This window comes from Larimichthys crocea, chromosome XX (genome assembly GCF_000972845.2).
Source record: "Larimichthys crocea isolate SSNF chromosome XX, L_crocea_2.0, whole genome shotgun sequence".
Taxonomy (NCBI): Eukaryota; Metazoa; Chordata; class Actinopteri; family Sciaenidae; genus Larimichthys; species Larimichthys crocea.
Window position 1 is genome coordinate 9,012,242 of NC_040030.1, and position 23,786 is coordinate 9,036,027.

Here is a 23,786-nt window from a genome sequence, read left to right on the forward strand (position 1 = left end):
AAAAAGAAAAAAAAATTAATTAAATTAAAAAAAGCAAAAAACTGCCATTTTCCATGCTGTGTGTGCCTGCTAAATCCCCTGATTGCAGCTGTAGGCCAGCACAGGGCACAAATCCACACAAGCACAAGACAGAATGGGAGGTGTGCACCAAGCGAGCCTCGACTCCACACCAGAAGCATGCAAGTGCACAAGGACACACAGTCAACACATTAGGGGAGGTGATATTACAGGATCAGGGTGCTGGCTCTCTGCAGCTGTGCTGATAAAAACGGAGGGTGGGCCCTGAAGGTCCTGTCTATGGATTAATGATAGAACAGTCCATTCACTTAGATGAGGCCCTTCATCCTTATTGTATCCAGCAGGGTGTGGTGAAGTGTGTGAGTACGGTTGTGGGGCTATAGCTCTGGACTGGACGTTCTCTGCAAGTTCGCAGGCAGAATTTTGAGGCCCTCCATCTATCCCATCATCTCAGTGTGGTAGTTTGGAGTCGCTGTTTAAAACTGTGGGTAGTTAAGACATTTGTATCTGTACACCTGTGGTCTTAGAAAAAAAGGTGGAGGGGGGTAAGCCAAAAGGAAATTCAATAAAAGCACAATAAACATGTTTATCCAGACTCCTTCAAAAATAATTTAGAATTTACGTTGAAACGGGAAGCGTAATCATTTACTGGTTTGATATTTTCTTTTTCTTGTGAATTGAAGAAAACCTGAAACATAGAGGCAGTAATTTTTCTAAGTAAGTGCAGGGAGTAAAAAAAAGAAAGAGAACAAATGGAAAAGATCAAATGGTTGTCATGTTTACCAGAGCAACACCACATCTGAGTATATCATCAATTTATTGCCCAGCAGATGCAAATTATGCTGAAAACCTATGAACACGAGTTTGTTTTTGAAAAAGACAAAAATATCATGAGTTCCCTGTTGCACCACTGCATCATAATGTGCTATTTTATTACAATTCTCAGCTTGGATATACTGTATTTTCAGCACTCAAGTACAATACTGCACAAGTGTAAAGTAAAACAAGAGTTTCTAATAATGAATTACTTAAAACAAAAAATAAACTGAAGCTCAAGTTGTCATCAGTGTGATCATTTAGCTGAACTATAACTTACAACAAGTGGCGCCTGATGACCAAAATTAAAAAAAAAAAAAAAAGGGAGATCTCTTTAATGAATAAATACATATTTATAGGCAGCACAGGGAGAAAACACAAGCCAATTGTGAGAGTGGGGATCAGCATACAATTTTGCAGGTTTGTTCTCTTCGAGTGGATGTGGTTCACAAGCTTCACCACAAACACTCTGAACACATGTAAAACATTCACGTAGCTTTATACTGCCTTCAACATGCTGAATATCACAGAAGTTAGCTCTGCAACAGTTAAAATGGCTGCATCCTGCTGGAAGCTAACCCCTGAGCTAACATTCAAATCCTCCTCAGGGCTGGATGAGAGGAATTATTATCCCATAGCTTTAAACAAGTCAAACTTCTCAGATAAATATCGGAAATTAAAAACAAATCAAATGTGAGCATAGAATTGTGTTTTTAAATCGTGTTTTTTGTGTGTGTGTGTGGAGAAAATCCAACATCTGAACCAAACTTTTCATTTCTGTACAGTTAGATCTGTCAGGCTCACTACAGGTCAAACATCACCCTAGTTTGAAATCACTCACACTCATCTGTACAACTCTGCAAGAAGAGGACAAGCAGGCATGTCTATGGAGTATCTTACATATAACCACACAACAGACACTAACTAAAATCAGGTGAACTATGAATGCTTTATCAGGTAAGTATATCAAACTAGCTAACTCTATCTGTAATACAGCCATATAGCATATGTTGTTTAGTTGAAGTAAACACCCAGCAAAACTAACTATCCTGACATGTCAAAAACACAGTTCAACAAATATTAGCATGATTTCCATCCTTTCAGTAAGTCCCGGGTGAAAATGTGAATCACAATGCAAGATACAACCAAACTGCATTTCAAACCTGAGCCATAAAAGTCTAACAATCCTACGTTAGCTCAAATAAACACAATGCCAACCCTCAACCCTGGGTCATTCCCCACATCTGCAACAAAGATTGAAAATGTAGATGTCAAATCATAAATTGCACAGGATCAATTTGCAGGAAGAGGAGAATAAAAGTAGAATAGGTAAAAACAATGTGCTTTTCTTGTAACTTTTGACCTTCATGGCTTTTTTGGAAACATGGTTTGGGGGATTTTTTTTCTTCAACGGTCAACTTCCTTTTGTGATGAGGCACAGAAGAGGGAGTCGAGCTCAGAGGTGATAAGGTGACCTCCCGGGTAGGATTCAGCCTTGAATCTCCCACTCAGGATCCACAATCTGCCACAAAGCGACCAGTGATTCTTACTGCAATGCAAGGTTTTTTTTCTAGGTAGTTTGACTGCCGTGTTAGCCTCGACAAGCCACACTCAGTCAGTGTTTAGAGTTCAACACTGAATTTTCATGAGGCTACAGAGAGGTGTCTTATCACTGTACAAGGTAGATGCTGTCCATTTAAAAAAAAAAAAAAAAAAAAATCCAAAACGTGTTGACCCCCCCATTGGGCAAAAAATGTACAAGAAATAAAAGGAGGGAAAAAAACAGCCAAAAATCAAAGCTGCGATTGCAATCTCTTTCCACGCATCATGGATTTACATCTCAACTCGCCACATTGAACAATGAATAACGCATTTTTCTTTTTTTTTTCCTTTTCTTTTTTAGATAAGTCAAATCTGTACATTTGAAATTAACGTTAAATCAATTCCCATCAACGAAAATTGCTACAATGTCTAAATGTCACATATTGGGCATCTTATTTTGTAATCCTCTTCAAACTAGTGATCCAGATAGAGATCCTGGTAGGCAGACATTAAGTGTGGGAGTCCAGTCAATGCAGTCGGGGTACATACCACAGGTTGAGACCAATATTAAGGGCATGCATTAGAGCAAACTCCAGGTAACAGTGGAATGTGAGGATGATGAATACTACACACAACTGAATCTTCACTGAATTTTTTCTCTCCCCAGATCCACTCAATAACCATGTGATTTTTGTTGCTTTTTACTAAAATTAAAACCGACTTCGGTGCTGGTTTTCTAAATTCACCAGAATAGGTGATAGTTACATTCTTTCTCTACCTGGATAGTTGTTCTTGACCACTAATACTAATAGAAATGTGCAGGAGTACAGGTGACTGTAAGCATCCTGCACAATGACAATGTTTGAGCAAACATGAGATATGAAATTTATATATGGTCAGATGGTTAAAGGGCAGCTCTGGTCTTTTTTTAATTCCCATAATACCAAGTGAGTCTGACCTGATCTCCACAAATGCATCAAGAGTAAAGCCACTTTTTGTCTTCATTGCCTTTGCCATACAAATTATGCAGCAGGAGTACATTCCACAAATCAACACCCAAAGCACCCAACACGTCTTTAGCACCACATTGTCACTGACCCTGTATGGAGACATGCGTTAAATTAATTTGTTTTCCAAGACTTGACCTTATTAAGCATTCATTTTTGCACTGCACAGCGGCACATGTAGACAGGCAGCTGCAGCAGGTCAACAAAGAGTAACAAAAAGTTAAGTAACATGTCTGGGTAGCCAAACAGATTAAGAAAGAAAGTCATATTTTTTTAATAGCATGTCTCAATCAATGTGTTGAAAAAGATATGTTTAGGAAGCCTTCAGGGTTGATTTCTGAGTGTCTATTGGCATTACACTTTTTGTAGTTTATAGGTGTGCAAAGACACTCCATGTGTGATTGTGCGTACTAAAATACTGTTTTGACTACAGCGTAATATTGAAAAGCTGCAACCCCAGACAAGCAAGACCCAAGCAGCTCTGTAGCGGAGCAACTAACAAAATGTTGGTCAGAATCAGTTGGCATTGTGGATAAAGAAAGACATTAGGATTCAGCTCAAATTGGAAAGTGAAAATTTGGGTAACGAAATTAAATGTTCACTGGGGCATTTCCTGCCTTTGACTACATGACGCACCTTAAAAATGCGGAGATGGCAAGGAGAAAATGTGAAAGCAATCGCAACATATGTGTAGGGAGAAACAGCTACAGAATGGGAGGGGTGTCAAACACACCAAAGGCTAGATATCCATAAAAATCCTTGTTTAGTAGTAATAATAATAATAATAAAAAAATCAACTTGTTTAAATATGAATATTATAAGTCTGCTTTCTCATGGTTAGGAAATCAAATATAGTCTCTGTGGGGGTTAAAGGAGGGGGCGGGATGGGGGAGCCCTCCTATCACTACAACTCCATGTCCTGGGCCTCGTCTTCTGAGAAATCAGACATGGAGCTTTCAGATGAAGAGTCGCCTGCCCCCTCTTCCTGCTCCTTCAGAGCCTCCTCTGTTGCATATTTCTGGATGTACTCTGTGGAAAGAAAGATGGCATGGTCAGACACAAAAACTGAAAATAATAAATCATGATTAGAATTACTTTTTTTTGTCAGATATTAAAGTTGGGGAAAATAGCTTTTCACAGGTGTGCAACAATCTAAGAATCTAAAGGGATCTGGGATCTACACCCAACAGATTCTGATTAGGTTGAACCTTTGATTTTCTGCTTGTACTCCTCTGGCCGGTGAAGGTACATGGCTGCTGCATCTCCATTCAGGGGGTCGATGGGGTTTGGGTAAGCCAGCAGCTGGGGCAGGAACGACTCAAAGATGTTGGTCAGATCTGGGAGAGAAGATAACAGGTTACCACTTTAACAACTGAACGAAACAAGTAATCAGTAAAATAATCTGTTTATTATTTAACGGCAGTTACTATCAGGCTTCTCCTAAGTATCCAACCATTAATCTGAAGGAGACTGATGGAGAAATGCTGAGCCAGTATTCTGATAATTATATGTACACTGCCTCTGTAAACAGGAAAGCTCATAATCAATTTACACGCTTAACAGTCAGTGATGACCACACAAAAATATCAAAGACGTATGGTGTACAGCAACAAGACCACAAATGTAAAGTCCGCCTCACCCACAGATACTAGAACTACACTAATCCCTTTGACTAGCTCCCTGCTAGCAGGCCTCAGCTTTCTCTGAGAGCTGAGGCCTAGTAGAAAAATAAAATTGCAATTCTGCTCTCATCTCCTAGGTGTCACTGTTGGGTCCATTCAAGTTAGGAAAACAAACACTTCCCCACAGTATTATCATGTTTAGCTGATTTAATCAGCATTGTAGAGACTCATTACAGACAATACTTGGTTGGTTGGCCTTTTCTCCTCATGTCTGGTTAATCTCTTTTCCAAAACACTCAACACAACAAAATGTGCAGTACAAATAAAATAGAAAATAACACAAATTAGACTCTTCCAAAGGTTTGAATTGACTTTAGAGAAAAACAAGCCATGCTGCATTTATATCAAGTAGCAAAGCTTTGGCTCTTTATATCAAAACACTGGAATCAGAGTGAACTTAATCAAGTTGCTTAAACGGAGTATAGGGTTTTAAAATTCGCCTCAGAGTCATATCCACAACACGGTGAAAATAAATAGGAAGGGATGATGAAAACATCTGCTAGGAATATTACTGCAAAGCCATTTATAGTGCTCAACAGCTATTGTAGCCTTGTGGAGGAGCTGTAATGTGAAATTAATGGGAAAATAGGGAGAAAGGCTTAGAGGCATTGGGAGCAGCAGAAAGAGACACGGTGGCAGTGAGGACAGCAACTGGGTGACAAACGGCAAATACAATCACTGCCATTGAGAGTATGAGCATGTCGCTGTCTCTCACAGCTGACAGACAGTAAATCATCTCTGTTGAAGGTGAATGTTTTCTGACCTTACTGGGTGAGGGTATTACCTCATTAGTGCTCACTTCACCCCTCAGTAAGTAAGTAGATTAAGGCCAATTGTGCCCCTGCCTAATGTGCCCATACTTGCTAGTGAGCGGCTTGCAGTTACCTTTTTGGTGTTCATGGCACTGTGTCAAGTTCTTCACACATAATCACACAGACCCCAGCGAGGAAACTTAATATGGACACGTAAGCAGTGGGGCTACTCACCATAAAGGGCCGTCCATGTCTGGTTGATGACATCTAAGCACACTGTCCCTGACCTGGGAAACCGAGAGGAAAGCAGAGTTAGAGGAGTAAGGCCAAAGGTAATCTGTGTGCAATGCGTGTCCCAGCTCAGGGGCCGGATCCTTTAAAGTCCTCTTTTCTACACTGATTAGGTCAACTGTTCCAACAAGGCAAATGTGCCTGAGAAATGCAGCCCATTCTGCCCAAGACTTAGAGTACAGTGATGATATATTGCATGTGTGGCTGTCCAATGTTTTAATCAAAATTCAGAAATTCGTAGTGGTAAAAGATCATGTGCTTTGAGTAATGGAAGCCATGCTCTCGTTAGCTCACTAAATATGTTGCTAATTACAGATTGTTTCAAAACATTTAAACATACATTGGCATATTTACAGTTTATCTTATACGCTATTTGCCTGTTGTCAATTGTGTGTCAAATTGAAATGTCACAATTTGTACAGCTACATGGAACTTGCCCCAGTTTATCACCGGAATTTCCTAGTGATAAATGTCAACGTCTGATGATGAGCACCTGAATGCACCATTAGTTTCACTCTTTCTGAGTCACGACTGTCCCATTTGGGGAGGAGGCACAGGTTCAGCCTGTCCATCAGGTCCTCCCAGAGACCAGCCTTCACTTCAAATATATGACTAAAATCAACTTACGCTTCGTCAATGTTGGGATGAAAAATCTTGTTCATGAATCCTGAAAAGCAAAAGGCAGAGGTGAGGACAGTGTAACAAAAAGTGAAAATGTACCCTGGCAATCCTTCATGAAATAGTGCAGCCCCTACCTATTGATGGTGATTTGAAAGGGTATTTGTCAGGAAGATCTACTCGCACCTTCCACACGCCTCCCTCGTACGGTGCTGTACATGAGGAAGGGACACAAAAAATAATGACAGAACACTGTTAGGGACAGAGGACAGACTTTCATTCCATTGAATGCCTGCTCCATCCTTCATGTTCGTCAATGAAATTAAGACACTGTAGGATTATATTCATTTTCTGCACTCCTTTCTTCTCTGCACAGACACACATCAGAGTGAGGGCCACTTGAGAAATGGGCTACACATACCACTTTCCCCTTTTCCATTCCCTTTTATTTTATGCAGTAATGTTTTTCGGCCCTGGAGAATTCACCACATCCAAATCACTTCATATAATACACTAACATCAAAGAGGAAGAGAATGAGATTGTGTGAGTGTGTGATGCTTCTCCCAGAATAGCTGTGTGTAACAGGACCCTTATGTGCCGTACCGACACTGAACAGCACCACAGATGACTGAAACCACACTTGTTGAGGATGAATGATGGTGAGCACGTGCATTCACACATGTGAACGGACAACAGTGCCATTTTATTTGGCACGGTTTCAAGGTATCATAAACAGGGTCAGACGCCCACTTCCTCTCTTTACTGATGCGTAAGTGGCAGTGTTTTTTAGTGCGACAGATGTTGAGGACGGCAAACGAAAGGAGTATTTCCTGATTATGACGCCAATCTCCTCATCCAAATTCTCCTCAAGCCTGGCTCCTTCTGTTTTACACTTTGTGGCTTCAGGCCTGGTTTCAGTCCATTTTACGTCCCTGGCCTGCTGTGACGAACCTCTCTTAAAGTTTCTAACAGGAGAATGACTGAGATTCCTGTGCTGGCTGCCCTCAGGACAACATTCATTCTCACTTCACGCTCTGTTTAGGGTTTAATTAAACACAAGATGTGGTCAGATGATCAGTTTTTAACAGCAACATTAACCTGGTTTTACAACCAGTTTGAAAAGGTTCGGTAAGAGGAGGGGGATTAATGGAAGAACAATTTTGTACCTTTGTACCCAGATGAAAAGATCACACCCTAAATCCTACAGCCTCTTTCTGGTACGCATTTGTTAGTCCAAACAAGGATCCAGCAGTAAATCAGGAAACTTATTTAATGTGTCAGGAGAAGAAAAAAAAAATCTGTTAAATGAGAGAGGAGAGAAACACTTACTTCCTTGTGGTCCGAAAAATTTCACTACAAATTCATTGAGTCCACTGAGGATGGTGACTTCATGCTTGCTCTCGATGCTGAAAGGTTGTTAAGGACAACGTCTTCATGTGATCACATACACAAACAAGAACACACAAGACAGCAACCAATAATTCTTCAATAATATTCAGGATCACAACAATTTGGCCTCTGCGAAATGATAATTCAGCAGCAGTTGTTTCCAGTGTAACACATCATCACATGCTTTGTTGGAAGGAAGACACAAGCAGTCTGACCTTTTTCCTCTCCGCATCTTTTATACCATACAGAGTTCTGAAGACAAAAGAGATAAATTATAGCTTTTGACAGACAATGAAAACAAATCAATGCAGGAAAATTACACTTGGTTTTCTGTTCTGACCCCTGGCCCTGGAGACTCACTTCCAATGACAATCGATAGCTTCATGCCAATTTGTCATTCTGCATGTTGGATTAATATCCCCGGACTGAATGTGAAGTATGCAGACCACAAAAAAAAAAAAAGTCATGCACATTCACAATAGCCAGTAGATCGTATTCAGGGCTGTGCAGGCCTCTTTCCTGTCACTCTCTAATAAACCTCTTGGACATAAACCACAAGTCCCCACTGAGAAACACAGTACAGAAGGCCATCTCCTTACAAAGAGGGCCTGAGAAGTTTATGTTACCATCTATACTGCTGACAAAACCTAATGCACTTGCTCCGTTGACTCTGTTAGCCTAAAATTAGATATAAAAACAACTCAATTTGTAGTAATCAGTCTCTGATTAAACTTTATATCATGAACGCTATGATTCAACAGACTAATAATGTCCCATTATCTGAAACAGTTCACAGTCTCACATAGATGTAGTTCTTTCCTTCATAATTTATTTTAGTGGCCATAAGCAACTGTTTTTTCAGATAAAATTTCAGGAGACTCCTTAGTTAGACGAGAATAGCTCCATTAGTCCAAATAAGCAAATAACCCACAGAGAGAGAGAGAGAACACTCTGACAAGGCATGTGTTTTTACAGGGATGTGCTTCTGGCAAATTGTAAAGTTTAAGGTCACAATCACGTCCTATTCAGTAGTTTTGCAAGGTTTCTTTGAACCTAATTTTAATCATGAGGGTTGATAATATTAAGAGGCAAAAACTAATTTTTTAATCTCCGACATTCAAATGTACAAATGCTTGGAGGTTAAATACAGTGTGAGAGATTAATATAACAGGAATAATAATAATGATAATGATAATAACAACAACAGCAACAGAGTTGCTCATGACCTAGATTCTAATGAGATGCAAGAATCTTGATACTCCAAAAAAAAAGAAAGAAAGAGAACAAAAGGACAGCTCGACCCAACTGTTGAACCGGTCTGAACCATCTTTAGATATTTTAATGTGATTCACCTCAAAACCTATTCAAAGGCTGATATTTAGAAGAGCTGTATATATCCACATCATCTACCACAGAAGAAGTTTATTATGGCAAATAGAGGAAATGGTCACAGACTGTTTTCCTCTGCGACCCTAGTTACAGAGATCGCTACAATAACAACAAACCCTGAAGAATGTTAGCTTTTTTTTCCATTCAGAGCATCACATGGCGAATCAAACATTACAGCCATATAATTTTTGCATGCTCTGATCATTTTAGATCGCCACTCAAAACACACAAAACCGTCAGAGAGAAATGGTTTCCCTTTCATGCGAGCAGAGGGAAGAAGCACAGGAAATATAATTGAAGCAGACAGAGACTTAGAGAGAAAATAAACAAGTGTAAAAGACAGAGAGGAAAATGATTGTAAAATGAGTGAAAGACCGACAGAACACATTAGAGACAGGAGGTTAAAGAGGGGATAAAAATCAGTTTTCCATGCCACACGGTAGCAGCTGGCTTGTCAATCCTGATTGAGTGTGTATCCCTTTAGCAGTAGCGCTGACCCCCAAAGGGTTAAATCAAACTGGAGGTTATTTTAAGCTCTGGTTGAGTCTGCGAAGAGAAGACTGAATCCCTGGCTTCAGTGGGGAAATGTGTCATTGTCAGACAGAAGAGGAACCTCTCTGTTCTGACTCGTGTTAAGAGTCAAGGAGGCTCTTTGAGGCAAAGTCCAAGTCTAAGAATAAGTGAACACTAACACCAGAGGGACACCAGTCACACTACAAGCACTCTGTTTACATTCTGCATCTCATCAAGTTCTGCCCTTCATGTAAGGATATGCACCTTTACCAATAGTGAAACCACTGGTGTGTGAACGTGTATACGACCATGAGAGAGGGACACCGAGGAGGGGGATGGTATGGACTGTGTGTGTTATGTTATAGAAGATGGCAGTGAGGCGGGGTGGGGGATAAGCTATTAATGGTGTTGAATCAACTGATTATGCTGCAGGGTAACTGACATTGGCCATACTCACCATAAAGCTAGAGAAGAACCAGTTTCTCTGTGTAAAATCTGTTTGTTATATTTACCTTTTAGACATTTAGTTGACACATACGAGCTAGGGTTTACAGGATACTGTGTAGCATGAGTTCACTTTACAAGACCGCAAAATTACAAGCAAGCAGAAATGCAAAGGTCGGAGTCTTGTGATCTGTAAATATTCACGGAGCTATACATGAGATCATGTAAGAGCATGAGATAGGGAAAGGGAGTAGCTCATATTACTCATTACTTAAGTTAACACACACACACAAAGACTTGTAAGCAAATTTGTGCAGTCAACAGTCAAAAATAACCACATCCAGTTTTTGAGCAACTGGCTGGACTGAGCACCTTCCATGTATCCCCACCATCACAAACACAAATCACCCACTAACCCCGGTCTCCGTACAAACAAAGCCTAGTTCATTCATATACATTTGCATAACAATAGCTACGATCTTAATCTTAAGAAACAATCTCTGGCTTTGACATCGACACTCTCACCTTCTCTAATTTTTCTCAAGAAGGCTTATCCCAAAACTATGAACTCACTATGAACTCACTTTGATCTTCCATATCATTGTGACACAGTTGTCTAATCCACTGGCCTTTTGTTTAATACCGTGAGACCCAAAGCTCCAAGCACTCATTCCTTCCACCCAGTAAATAACTGTGAGTCACTGTCAACAACGGCCCTCCCTCTTATGAAGGAGTTTTTGGCAGGTCTGTTAAAAGAGAAGGGAGTTCCTGGTACAGCTTGTGATTCCCAACTGTTTGATGGGGTTGATGTACTGACAGTGTAGTGGACCAATAGACACTCCGCCAACAAAGAGAGTGTAAACATCACAGATCACTTATTGTTTGGTTTAGAAAAATCTAATTCAAAGTTATCTATCGCTAATTAACACAAGGCTAATATAAACCACTGAAAGTGTTTACTGATCAGTTCATATATATCAACCAGGATTAAATTGTTTCAACAAATTTTAAGACATATAGCTCCTAACAACAACATTTTGTTCAAGGTCATTTACTTGTTCTGCATTCCCTGCATAAAGACAATCTGTCCATCACCCCAGCTTGGATTAGTATAGATAAGTCATAATCTGTGGATAGCACAAGGTCAATATCGTTTTACACACACTTCTAATCTCATACACAGAGCCTAATCAATCCAGAAGAACACACACACATACATTCTCAATGCAGAGAATCCTGAAAGCTCTGAACTGCAACAGCAACCAGGTCTCCTGTGTTCACACCATTTCACTGCAAGACTTTCTTCACATAATGACATAGTGGCTTGAAAACACTCACACTTGAAAACACTGTGTAAAAAGAAAAGGCTGAAAAGAAGTACTTTCAGACTACCAGTTAGCATCTTTAAAATGTTTTAGTTTATCCAAGCACTAAGGGTCAATATTATCCTGATTTTGAACTTTATAAAGAACATTTAGAGGCTTAAGTGTAAAAATATGCACTAAATAGCATTTACGGCTGTGGTCTAGACATGCCTTGTTTTCTTTCTGGTCCATTCAGGACACTATCCCTGTGTGACCCTGGATCGAAATATCCAAACCTGACCAACCTCTTTCTAAGTATGGAAAACAAACATGATGGGGAATCATAAACAGTACTCTGTCAAACAATGTGGTATCAACCATGCTTGAATATTTCCTTCTTGACTCTTGGAGAGAGAAGTTGTTGATCTTGTAAAAGGGAGGAACTGGCTAGTTTCAAAGCAGTTCCTTGTCTCTTTTTTTTTTTTGAGGAGAAGAAGGGCAGGAAAAGCCCTCAATGTCCTTTCATCGACATGGTGATGTAACAATTCCACAAAGAAAATCCATTATCAACTTTTTTTTGTACAAGACAGGCATGTATAATCAAATTCAAAAAGACTGAAGTGACTCTGCAAGCCAGTTCAGACTATTTACATATCAGCATACAATACTCTGACCACCTGCTGACACCTCCAGCTTCAAGTAATCCCTTTAAAGAGAAGGTACAGAGCCTCTAGGCAGACTGGGTTGAAAAAACAGGAAAGGCAACAAATCAAATAATCCTTAAGACATGGGCCGAGAGATGGATTACTGAATATCAAAAAAGGGGATACCATGCAGAATTTCCAGTTATTAATGGCACTAACCAAAGAAGCTGGCTGTCAAAGCCTGAACATAAGAAGCAGTGAGACTGGAAGGGCAAAGCTAAGAAGTCTCCTTGAAAGACACTAATAGTCCGTAACCCCCAAAAAGCCAGCAGGGAATAGGAACATAAAAAGACAGGGTAGAATAAGGTCAGCCAACAGAGCAAAGGGCTGAGACAGGGGAGAAAAGAGCATGAGAAGATGATACACAGAGCTGTTGATGAATAAAGTGAAAGAAACATGGAAAGAGCAATGGGAAAGAAGAGGCAGTGGGAGAGTGGTGCAGAGATAATAAGAGGAAAGGGTTCAGCCTGGAGAATGCTGATCTAGCCTGGCAGGCAGATCTGTGGATATGAATGACATCATAACTGTGGACCGCAGGCCGATGATTATGATTTGCCTCAGTGTATATAGACACATAAATGGGCAAAAAGATAAGAATTCAATTTCCAATTCCCATTTGATTGATTGAGGTCAATATTGGCAGGAACTTTGGAAAATGTAAGCATTATGATGCAGTTTTGTTTTGAAGAGCTTTTACTTGAAACACTGGCAAAACATTAAAGTAACAGAGGCAGCATTATTAAATGGAGAAAAGAGTGGGGCCAAGTGGAACACCTTTACTGATGAGTTGTGACTGAAAACATTTTTTCATGTTGAGGTTTTTTTTAATATGAATTCCAAACTGTTTAAAGAAAGATATTGAACGGGACTAAGTGCAGGAAATGGGTGTTTTGACATACAGTGCTGAAGACCTGTCAACACAAAAAAGATTTTTCTGCAAGTATGCCAGTAGTTAAGCAATTAAGCTTGCACTTCTGGCAGGACTGTGTATGTTAACATATAATAACTCCTAAAAGACTGTCTATTGCAGAATTTATACACATATAATAATTATACCAAGTATATTCAGAGGATTGAAGCTATTAATTAGTCTGCATCAGAAGCAAGGCAAATACTTATGTCATCTCCTGCCACAAGGGAATACATCTCTGTTTCAGAGAGATGAAATGCCTTGCTGCATATTTACATAATGTGAGGTTCACACTGACAGCAAGTAGTTTTTTTTACTGAACCCTTTGACAATAATGTGGCCTTAGATAAAGAGATACAACAGTGTGAGGATCTTTAAGTACATACAGACTGGATGAAGTTAACTCAACTAAATTGTGTTATTTAAAATGGCAGGAGAAACATGATAACCTTCATAGAAAACGTGTTTAAGGGCACATCTTTCTTTAGAGATGAGGAACTCTGAGGTAAAGACTTCTCTTTCGTTTTCTCTCCCTCACACACAGATTGCACTGACAATGTACAATCAAAGGCCTTGAAGATGAAAGGCAGGAAATATAGCAGCTGTCCTCAGGGTGTGCACAATGGGTAGGCTTCCTCCACCAAAAGAGATACATGTATAAGCTACCAAAAGAAATGTATAAGCCAATATTCATCACCTACTAAAGATAGTAAGAAAGAAAGCTTACTTACTTAAGACAGCAAGCTACATTTTGCAATAAGAACAGAAAGCAGCCTTGTATAGATGAAGAACAATAATGAAACAAACAACAAAGTCAATACCAGCATTTTAAGAAGGTTTGTTCATTTGTAGTCTCTACCTGCATGCACCTTTGCATGTGCATTGTTTCTTCTGAAATCCTAGCCCATGAGTCAAATGTGCCTGTTTGTTCATTAAACTTTATGTGTGTTACTGCACTGCAACCAGCCAAGCAGGATTACTGTGTGATCTCCACTACACTCAGCGGCTTGAAAACAGAGGCAGCTACTGTAGCACGGCAACCATCCTGCCACAGCAGGCAGAGCGAGTGATAGGCACGGTGTTGCTGTGGGAGTGTGATTTAATCAGTTCAAAATCAAACAAACACCGTTCTCCCCTGCAGCAGTCGCCAGCCAAACCCACTGACCCACTCCTCCACTCACTCTCACTCACTCTCAATCTCTCACACCGACGGCTAACATGTTCCTTCTGGTGTTTACTTTCTTTTATTGCTCATTAAGTCGAACACTCTCTACTCAATTTGAATGCTGATTTGGAGCCTGACCATTTCAATCATCAGAAACCCCCTCAAACCCCAGCACAGTGACTGAGTAGATAGGTAATCCTGTGAATACACGGTGAGCTAAAGAAAAGTGATGAGTCCAAGTTCAACAACAGCTCTCATTCATTCAGACTATAAATATCCCAATATACAACTTTTTCATTTACAAAACTGGTGTTATGACAAGAATTATCATGCTATACCACTCTCATTTTTGTACCTATGAAACTCTTATTAATTAATCAACATGCAACTTGCCTGGTGCACCCTATATTTGGGTTAAGTAGGAAGTCCCTTTAGGTTACATCAAAATGAAACCAACACATTTAGTTAGCTATATATGGGAGGGAAAAAAACAGCAGCAGAAGAACAGATACTCATTTCCACAATTAATTTAGGCAGAGTTGAAAAGTAGCTAATAATCAAGCCAGCTTGACAGAAGTCAGAGGTCACAACTGTTGGTTTAGGGTTCTTTACATGTAACGATAGAACAGAGGCGCAATAGTTGGAAACTGTGATGCCCACCACAGTACTCACACAACCTCTGCAACAACCACAAGCCTAGTTTTTTTCACCATAAAAGGTAAGGCCTGGTTATTGTCACCTCTCCTATGAGGCGAGGGGGTCCTGGCTGGCTCTGGTTAGTGAACAGAGGTGAAGTGGTATGATAGTAACTGGCCTGTGGTCATGCCAGCTGCTCTCACTTCTCCTACCCATATCCCACAAGAGATATGAGATATCTGCTGAGGGGAAGTAAGGTGCTAATAACCTATACTACAACATACTTATGAACAGATTATGCACGTGTGTTTGTTCTATGTGGAAGCAAAACTAATGAATTAGCCACGGGGAGTTATCTAATCCTTCAAAAACTAAGCTAAAATAGCCATGATAAAGCTAATGTTTACAAAGACTTAAGCAGACTATCTAATACAGATTATAAAAAATACAATATGTTGAGATCCCAACAAACTTATGAAGGGGTCACGATTTTTAAAAGCATGACATGCTTGAGCATGAGACAACTTGCTTCAACCTCTGCTTATCATTAAAAACACAACTTAAGCTTTATTTATCTCTCACAGGAAATTGGTTACATATGTGACTACTTAAACCCTGAACAGAGCAGCTCTGTCATCCTCATATTCATTCTTTAGTTTTTCCTACTAATGCTGCCTCACAAATTATCTAAGGAAATGAACTAGACAGCAGTTAAATCAACCAAAAAAATTTGGGTCAGTTTTTAAATTCTTCTGATCATAGTCGTAAGGCTTGAGCTAATAATGCTAAATGTGCCACAGCATTTGAGCTGCACTCAGTTTAGTAACAATTACTCCAAAACTAACAGGCCATAAAGGCCTATGCTATGAGTTTAAAAGCTTAGGCTTTAGTACAGTCATGCTACTGATATTTGTTTCTCCTTACCAGCCACTTTTGACAGGTTACAGGATTTTTTTGTTGTAGTTATGTTTTTAGTCAGTAATATGTAATCAAGCTGCCTCCTTTCATTGTATCATTTCAAAGTTAGGGTTTAATTGTCACATATAATCATACAGGTGCAATCATAGTGAAATATGTGTCTAAAATATAAGCGCCTCCACTTTGTTAAATTAAAAATAGTGTAAATAGGATAGTTATAAAGAATAGAAAATCATATCATAAATAATAATGGTCAGTAATGCAAGTATTAACAGTAATAGAAGTAAATAAGTAATGTCTTATTTGCTGATTTTGCAGTTTGAAGAGCCAAACACTGAAAAACAATGTTTGTGTTTAATGTTAATAGGACTGGTTGTGTTTCAGAAAATCAGAAGAAGCATTCTCCTTCACTGTATTGACATCTGGTTAAAAATGTTGAATCCAAATTAACAAATATCAGTTAACTAATTAACAGTTATCAGAAAAGCTCAACTTAAACTGTGTGTTCTCGAAGCACCCAGCTTGTGCTGAGGCATTAAGTATCGAAATACCGATGGAGCACTTGGTGCCAGCATGTGTGAAAGAAAACCTGGCAGCAGGTTTTACATATCAATGGACATATGGCCCCCAAAGGCCAGACTCAGTGAAATCCACATGTAAATGTCTGGTAGCTGTTAAGTGCCGTCCTCACTATAGATGGTGGATGGGAAGTAAATGAACTCTATGAATATCTCAGTTTCATTTCTGCTTTGAAAATTAAAAAGGTCAACACCTAGAATTTGAATACATTTAACATAATGATATATTACATATCTGCAATTGAGGAAGCAAAAAAAGAACACACATAAAACCTGACATATCATTATGTAACAAGTAGACTAACATATTGAACCTGGGTACATTTCACTTGGTCTCACATAAGTGTGTTCTCAGCTCACTTAGACAGAGATATACCACCAAACCCCTAGGCCAAAAGCCTTTGCAATGAACCCTTTCAACCAACATTATAATAACAATTTGCAATGCTTCCTTTGCAATGCTCAATGTACACATGCAGTGAAACAATACACAGACCTGCTTTTATTATTCTACCTAAAAAAATAATAAGAATAAAACACCAGCTCAAAAAACAAAACAATCATATTGCAATGCAAATTTGATTTCCATTAAATACAGCCCCTGAGTATTTTATGTTAGCTGATAGCTACGTCCCTGTGTGAGAGCTGGAGCGACACAGTACTGCGCAGGCTAAGTTCTTTGTCTTCTCTGGCGAGAGATGAGAGCCCACCCACTGCAATCAAACGTGAATCCTTCAGCTGCTCCTCCTCTCAGCCCTTCACTAGATCAACAGTCTATTTACAGCAATAGCACAGAGTCTCCGTGTGTATGCATGTGTCTGAGCTCCATGCATGTACACACAAACAAATGATTATTAATGATCCCACAACTGAGCCGGGGCAAAGAGAAACAATGGCCTGATTCTGAAGCAACTGTTTAATGAGCAAATCCTCTGGAAAACAAAATTTGCTGTCTGTTGTAAGCACCGACGTGCTGAGAAAACTGCTAACAAACCTGAATTTCACTGTAGTGAGAGACACATGGCTAATTTTATCAACTTGACACAGATGCACAGAGGCAGATTACCAGATAGAGTCAAGTTTAGGGTGTGGATAGTGCAGGTTGCCCTTTTTTGATAAGGCTCATTTGCTTCATGCAAAGAAGACAACTGGGTTCAGTGTCACTGGCCCACATACCATAACGTATGACCAAACATGTCGCTAGCCTATCGCCACTCCTTTGATTTTCCACATTAAAGCAGCAGTGCACGTGAGTGGCAGAGGGAGACTGAGCTTCCCAATGCTCGAAAAAAAAAAAATCATGTGAAACAAAGAAAGGAACTTCAGTCCATCTGTTTTTCTAAGGGAACTCAGCCATGCGTGCAGGAAGCTTCACTGTTTGCACTGTGGGATTAACAGTGAGGGCCTCAAATCTCCTACTGTCAGAGATTCCTTGCTCCTGGTCCCCCAAAACAGGACTGTCAATCAAGGTGGGGGCCCCTGGGCAAGAGGGGGCCTCATCGACAATGTACTGGGTTACCTTATGTTCACTCATGAAGAAATGAAAAGGAAAAAGGGCAGGAGCATGGTTAGGGATGGATGATGAAGCATATTTTTTAAGAATACCTGCATAGATGCAGACAGAAGTGTATCTATGCTCAGCAATATAAAAAAAAGAGGAGATGGAGATAAAAAAAAGAAGCAGAAACAGAGGTATTTCTAAGATTTCAGGCTGACAGACAGATATGATCAAGACAAAAGGCAAAAGGAAGTCAAAGAAAAACTGTCTGATACAATTACACCCTTTTCAAGCACGCAGCCCAAGAACCACAACATGCAAATATTAAAAAGACACGCACTATATTTGACTGCATTAAAAACAAAACCATTTGAATTTAGGTTTTATATTATCAGATTTCCCAGCACTTGAAGACACCATAAATATCTTAATTCCATACCATCACTGCTTGAATATGTACAGTAGGTAGACCGTTCCCTACAATGTCTCAGTCAGTGTTGAAGCTTCTTGCAGATTAAATATTAACCTGGAGCCACAATAAATGTGGTCTACAAAATGATAACTGGGCTTTGGGGTTAACGGTATAGTTAATGCTTACTGAAGCAGGGCCAAGTTAAAGAAAAAACATGGCTGAGGTGAACTGAAACCGTAGATTTCCATCGACATTACTGTCTATACATCACAACATCTGTTTTGTGTTATGTGCCATTTTTGCTGTCAGCATAATGCAAAATGGTACTGTGGCCTTCACACTGCCTGTCCTTCTCTGTATCTTTGTGTCTACATTACATTACATTACATTACATTGCATTTAGCAGACGCTTTTATCCAAAGCGACTTACAGAGGTCTATTACTGTCAAGTTATTTCTATTACACCATAATAACAAAGCATGTTGTTCATTTCCACAACTCCATCAGTAGACCAGAGCTTTCCCCATTCTTGTCAGTGGTTCATCCGTGTTCCTATTCATTCAATCAATCTCTCAGTCAGAAAACTGCTGGCTCCTTCCCTACAGTAAACCATGTCTAGTTGGTTCAGTCCTGCAATAATAGTACTGGGTGCCTGTGACAGTGTGACATGGTCTGACACAGCAGCAGGAGGTGGAGGTCACAGGGTCTTCTGTAAACGGGAAACACAAAAGACGCCGCTGCTGATGCTGTCCGGATGTCATGTTACAAGGGCACAATGGGGCCAAAAGACCGAGCAGAGAGTAGATAAAGCTCTGGATTGGTATTCCACTCAGGGAGGGTGGAGGGATGTCGTGGGCAAGGGAGTGGGGGAGGATATTAAAATAAAAAAAAGGAGGTGGTGGACACTGCCCCTAGAAGCTTACCCCCTGATTGTGGACGACTGAATAAATCACGATTACTGAAGGCCAGGTACTGCCTCAACAGTCACTTCAGGGATAAAAAAAGGGATTGTTAAAGTAAATCTGAAAATGCAAACTCACCTTGAAAGGTGAAAGATGAAGCGCAAACATCACAACAAAACAGCTGATTTGGTGTGAAATGATAAAGACTTACATACACTGGTACAGATGCCAGGTATCATGATGGACACTGGGGCCGATGAAGCATGCAACACCCCTCCCAACAACTCCCCACAGTCTCGAATATAATTCACTGGTGGCCATGCTTCACAGAACTGCTATCCAATCACTTTCAGACCTTCCAGCAGCGGTTGGAAGGTCTGAAAGTACAGCTGAGAAACTGTTGTTTACATAAAAATGTCCCAACATTCCATCTGATGTAATGAGATTTCATATACAAATATACACCTCAAATATTCAGGCTCATGCCATCACAAAGATAAACACAAAAGCCCCAAAAGTGACCAAAGATATGCAGTTTCAAAGAGGTGAACAAAGTGAGATTTACTGATTTGAAAGAAAGTCTCAAACTCTGCAAGCATATGGAACAAAATTATAAAAGGTTACATATCCAACGTCAAGTCATTATGTAAGTAAGCAAGAGAAGCTTCATTTAAATAATGTCCTTGTTGAGGCTATATATTTCACAAAAATACACAGTTGTACTTGTCTTCTACTCTTCATGCTATCATTGATTGCTGTGCAGATAATTCTACACATTTCCATTTCTGTCCCATTCTCTGCATTAGCACCCATAGGCCAGACACCACAAGAGCTTGTGTTAGCATTCAAAAAAAAGGCTTAGTCCTTTGTAATCTACCTGTGCTCAAATTCCAGCAGCTTACAGCTTGAAAGCATTTGGAAAGTGAGTACACCAATGATGAATACATGGAAATAATAGGACAACTACCTACACAGCATGTGCAGTCAACCCCACACAACAAGCTGAATGTAAAGTGCTTTGAAATTACACACTTTTAGACTCTTGTTCAAGAACACACTGTTCCAAAATTGAAGCAACATGTCCAAGAGCAAGACTGAATATCCAGTGGGCAAAAGTTATGCATTATGTCATTAGAGGAGAACACTAATTTAAGGTTTGGGACTACAGTTTGGCAAGAACTGGACAATAAACAAGTTCTCTCACTCAGGGCGATAAGTTTTCAAAGGAAGGGTGTGAGAGTATGAGACACACAGAAAAATACAGTGTAAAGTCAGTGTAAACCAACACGCAATGCCATCTCCATGACTATATTCCAATAAACAGTACAAAGAGCTCAGACGACTGGCATGCAAACTCAAATAGTGCACATTTAGTGCTGAAAGCAGGCTGCCATACACCGGCCTGGCTCAGGACAAAGCTTAAACCAAGTGATACTACATGCTGAGGTCATTCTGACATTCATTTTCATGAATTCCCTAATGGCCTCCGCTCCAGATTCGGAGCTCTCCGGTGGCCACAGCAAATTAATGCGTGAGGGCTCTCAGTGTCAGGCCATAAGAAAGAAGCTGCTCCTGTCTAAAAGGTGGTGTGAGTTTCGGGTTTTGGTTTCACCAGGGGGGAGACGCAGGGATAGGGAGCACAGAGAGGAGGTTGTTACTGCTAGGTTTTGCTCTGGGGACACAAACAGAAGGACGGAACTGTTTCCCATACCAGTAACCTGGAGCCCTCCCTACTTTAACCCAACAAGACAGCCTAGTCAGCAGTGAACCCATGTGCTGTGTAAGCCTGTAAATCTCAACTCAGTAGATCTACATTTAAAACACACACATAGCCATCTCCCTCAACACTTGCTGACCACTGCACACCCTTGGCATCATAAAACACACACAGGTCATTGTATGGAATTGAGCAGGTGGCATGGAGCAAACCTGCTCTTGCCTGTCAGTCAAGTAGCTCAAGAAGGAGAGGGGGGGTGTACTGCTACAGCAAAGGCAACGGGTGTCTGCTGCAGTCCTTAAAAACTCTTGTTCTGTCTGCTTCACCTCTCTGACATGTCTGCAATAGCCCACACATAAGTGGAGTCGACTGGAGGGGAGGCATAAACTTGCTCAAACAAGCACTGTTGATAGCTATGAGACGTAACAAAATGCCATAGGCAAAAGGCCAAAATATGTTGATTCACGTATTGTGGCCACATGCAGTTTTAGATGTATAGGTCACACCTATATTCAAACTCTAATGTGATAGTATAAGACAGGATGTATTATGAAATTTAGAATCAGTATTGCATAAGTCATATATGACATATATCACCGCTTTACATAGAACCAAGCTTCAATCTAATTAAAAAGTGAAAATACCAAAAACTTTCAAACATTTCCCTTTTGACCATTATGTTGGGACAACTTCCCTTGTTTCTGACCAGCCCAGTTCTAGCCCCATATTTGACTAAGCAGTACTGCCATCCCATCAGCTGTTCTAAGTCCCTCCCTCTTGTGGTTTCCGGCTAGTAACAGCCTACCCAATCATTAGGCTGGTTTCCACTGTGTTGGGACAAAAAAAAAACCCAAAACTACTTATTCATACAGTTCTTCCAGAACATTGTATGGACTGGAAACGTGTTGCCATGGTTCATTTTTAAGCACTCTCTCTCTCTCTCCCTGTCAGCTCTAAGAAGAGAAGCTGAACAAACAAATCAGGGGTACAAATAAACAGGGTGACAAAAAAACAAAACTAGAAAAACAGAACACACTAGATGTTGCCTAAAAGTTCAAGCATACCACAGTGGAAACGACTGCAGGGCATATGACACCTGCCATAGCGTTTTAACAAAAACAGCTGGCACGACCTGTTCCAAATCCAATATTTGGAAAAACAACAAACCAACTCTTTGAGATGACACTTCTATAATATATTTGCCTGCAGACAGTGAGACACACACACACACACAGATCAGGTGGCCATTTTGATGTTGAAATTAAGCAGCAGAGTAGCCAACAAGCTCAGTAGTGGCAGATGCAATAACACAATTAGAAATCCCTTAGTGTGAGGTGAGGGGAGAGGAGGGGAGGGGGGGGGCATAAAACACCAGCTAATAATACACAGATTGCTGTAACAACGCCAACATTTTTTTTGTTTGTTTTTGTTTTTTACGAGAACAAAAGACAAGCATTTTCAGTTGACGTTAGCCTTACGTTATGTAAACAAGCTCCTGTGTCAACGTGTAAAAAAAAAAAAAAAAAAAAAAAGGGCAGTTTGACTTAACTCCCCTGACAACAACAGGCTGGACAAAGAAATTTGCCATAAAGGTTTAAATACAGTCTACCGCTGCCAGGTCTATTGGTGGTGGTGCAACAAGATGAAAGACATTCCTAGAAAAAGGAGAATAACGTTAGCGTCTGTTCGCCTTTTCTTTTTTTTCAAATATAGGCTAACGCTAACGTTGACAAATGTAACAACAGTTTGGTTAAAATAAAAATAATTAAAAAAAAGGACATGGCACCGATGTGATTAGCTAATACAGCTGTCCCGATAAGCGACTGAAGGTTCGCAGGACAGAAATAGCTAACACTTGGCTTTGCTAGCACAAAATGTTGTTTACACAAAAACACCAGTCATTCACAATGAAAAGCTCTCCCTGCTCTGCTAACCAAAGACACAGCAAGCAGCAGTCAATACACAGGCTTTTCTTTTTTCTCTTTTTTGTTGCTCACATTCACATTTCGACATACACATCAGGACATAGCTGAGCAAACAGCAAATGAGAGACTGTTGTTTATGTTCAGAAAGGATACAGTTTCACCACATCGGTATCCATTCGCCTTTTACCCGGACTTGGAGACGACATTTTTTTGCTATTTCCACCCGCAGAGCACCAGTAAGTAAACTGAAAGCTAGCACCCGAAACGCTAGACAGTCTAGCAAACTGTATTATCCGAAGGTTAACATTTGCTTTCGGAAATGTCCACCGCAAAAACGTCTTCACAGTCCAATGTCTCTCTGTCCTAATGAGTAGCTGAGCTAACGTTAGACCTCTGCTGTTCGCTGCCTCTCAGCGTTCTGACCAGCGCTCTGACAGGCTGGGATCACTCCGCGGACTGCGTCATATATGCGCGACCGAACGGCGCAATACGCGGCCATCTTTGTAGTTTTTATTCAGTGTACCTTTGTTTTTAGTTAGTAGCTTAAATTTCATGTTGAAAACTGCATTTCTGGTACCATTTTACATGGTTGTTTTCTATTTAACAATTTAAAATTGATATAGAAATTTTTTTTTTTTTTATTGTTTGTTTACGT

At 40.1% G+C, this 23,786-nt stretch overlaps 1 protein-coding gene across 1 annotated transcript; it reads right to left on the reverse strand.

Moving 5' to 3' along the window:
- Positions 1–251: 251 nt before the first annotated feature.
- Positions 252–23,570, reverse strand: ube2h (ubiquitin-conjugating enzyme E2H (UBC8 homolog, yeast)). Its single transcript, XM_010757159.3, has 7 exons — positions 23,285–23,570; positions 8,057–8,133; positions 6,864–6,938; positions 6,736–6,775; positions 6,052–6,104; positions 4,592–4,720; positions 252–4,412 (listed from the first exon to the last, which is right to left on the reverse strand). The coding sequence occupies exons 1-7, from the start codon at positions 23,335–23,337 to the stop codon at positions 4,288–4,290; spliced, it is 552 nt and encodes a 183-aa protein (XP_010755461.1). The 5' UTR covers positions 23,338–23,570; the 3' UTR covers positions 252–4,287.
- Positions 23,571–23,786: the final 216 nt, after the last annotated feature.

Excerpts from the sequence above, each read along its gene's own strand:
- ube2h (XM_010757159.3), bottom strand. The coding sequence starts at position 23,337 with ATGTCGTCTCCAAGTCCGGGTAAAAGGCGAATGGATACCGATGTGGTG. Across the intron at positions 4,721-6,051 it reads GACATGGACGGCCCTTTATG|ATCTGACCAACATCTTTGAG; the intron begins GTGAGTAGCCCC and ends CTTCTCTCCCAG. Across the intron at positions 4,413-4,591 it reads GTACAAGCAGAAAATCAAAG|AGTACATCCAGAAATATGCA; the intron begins GTTCAACCTAAT and ends TTCTTTCCACAG.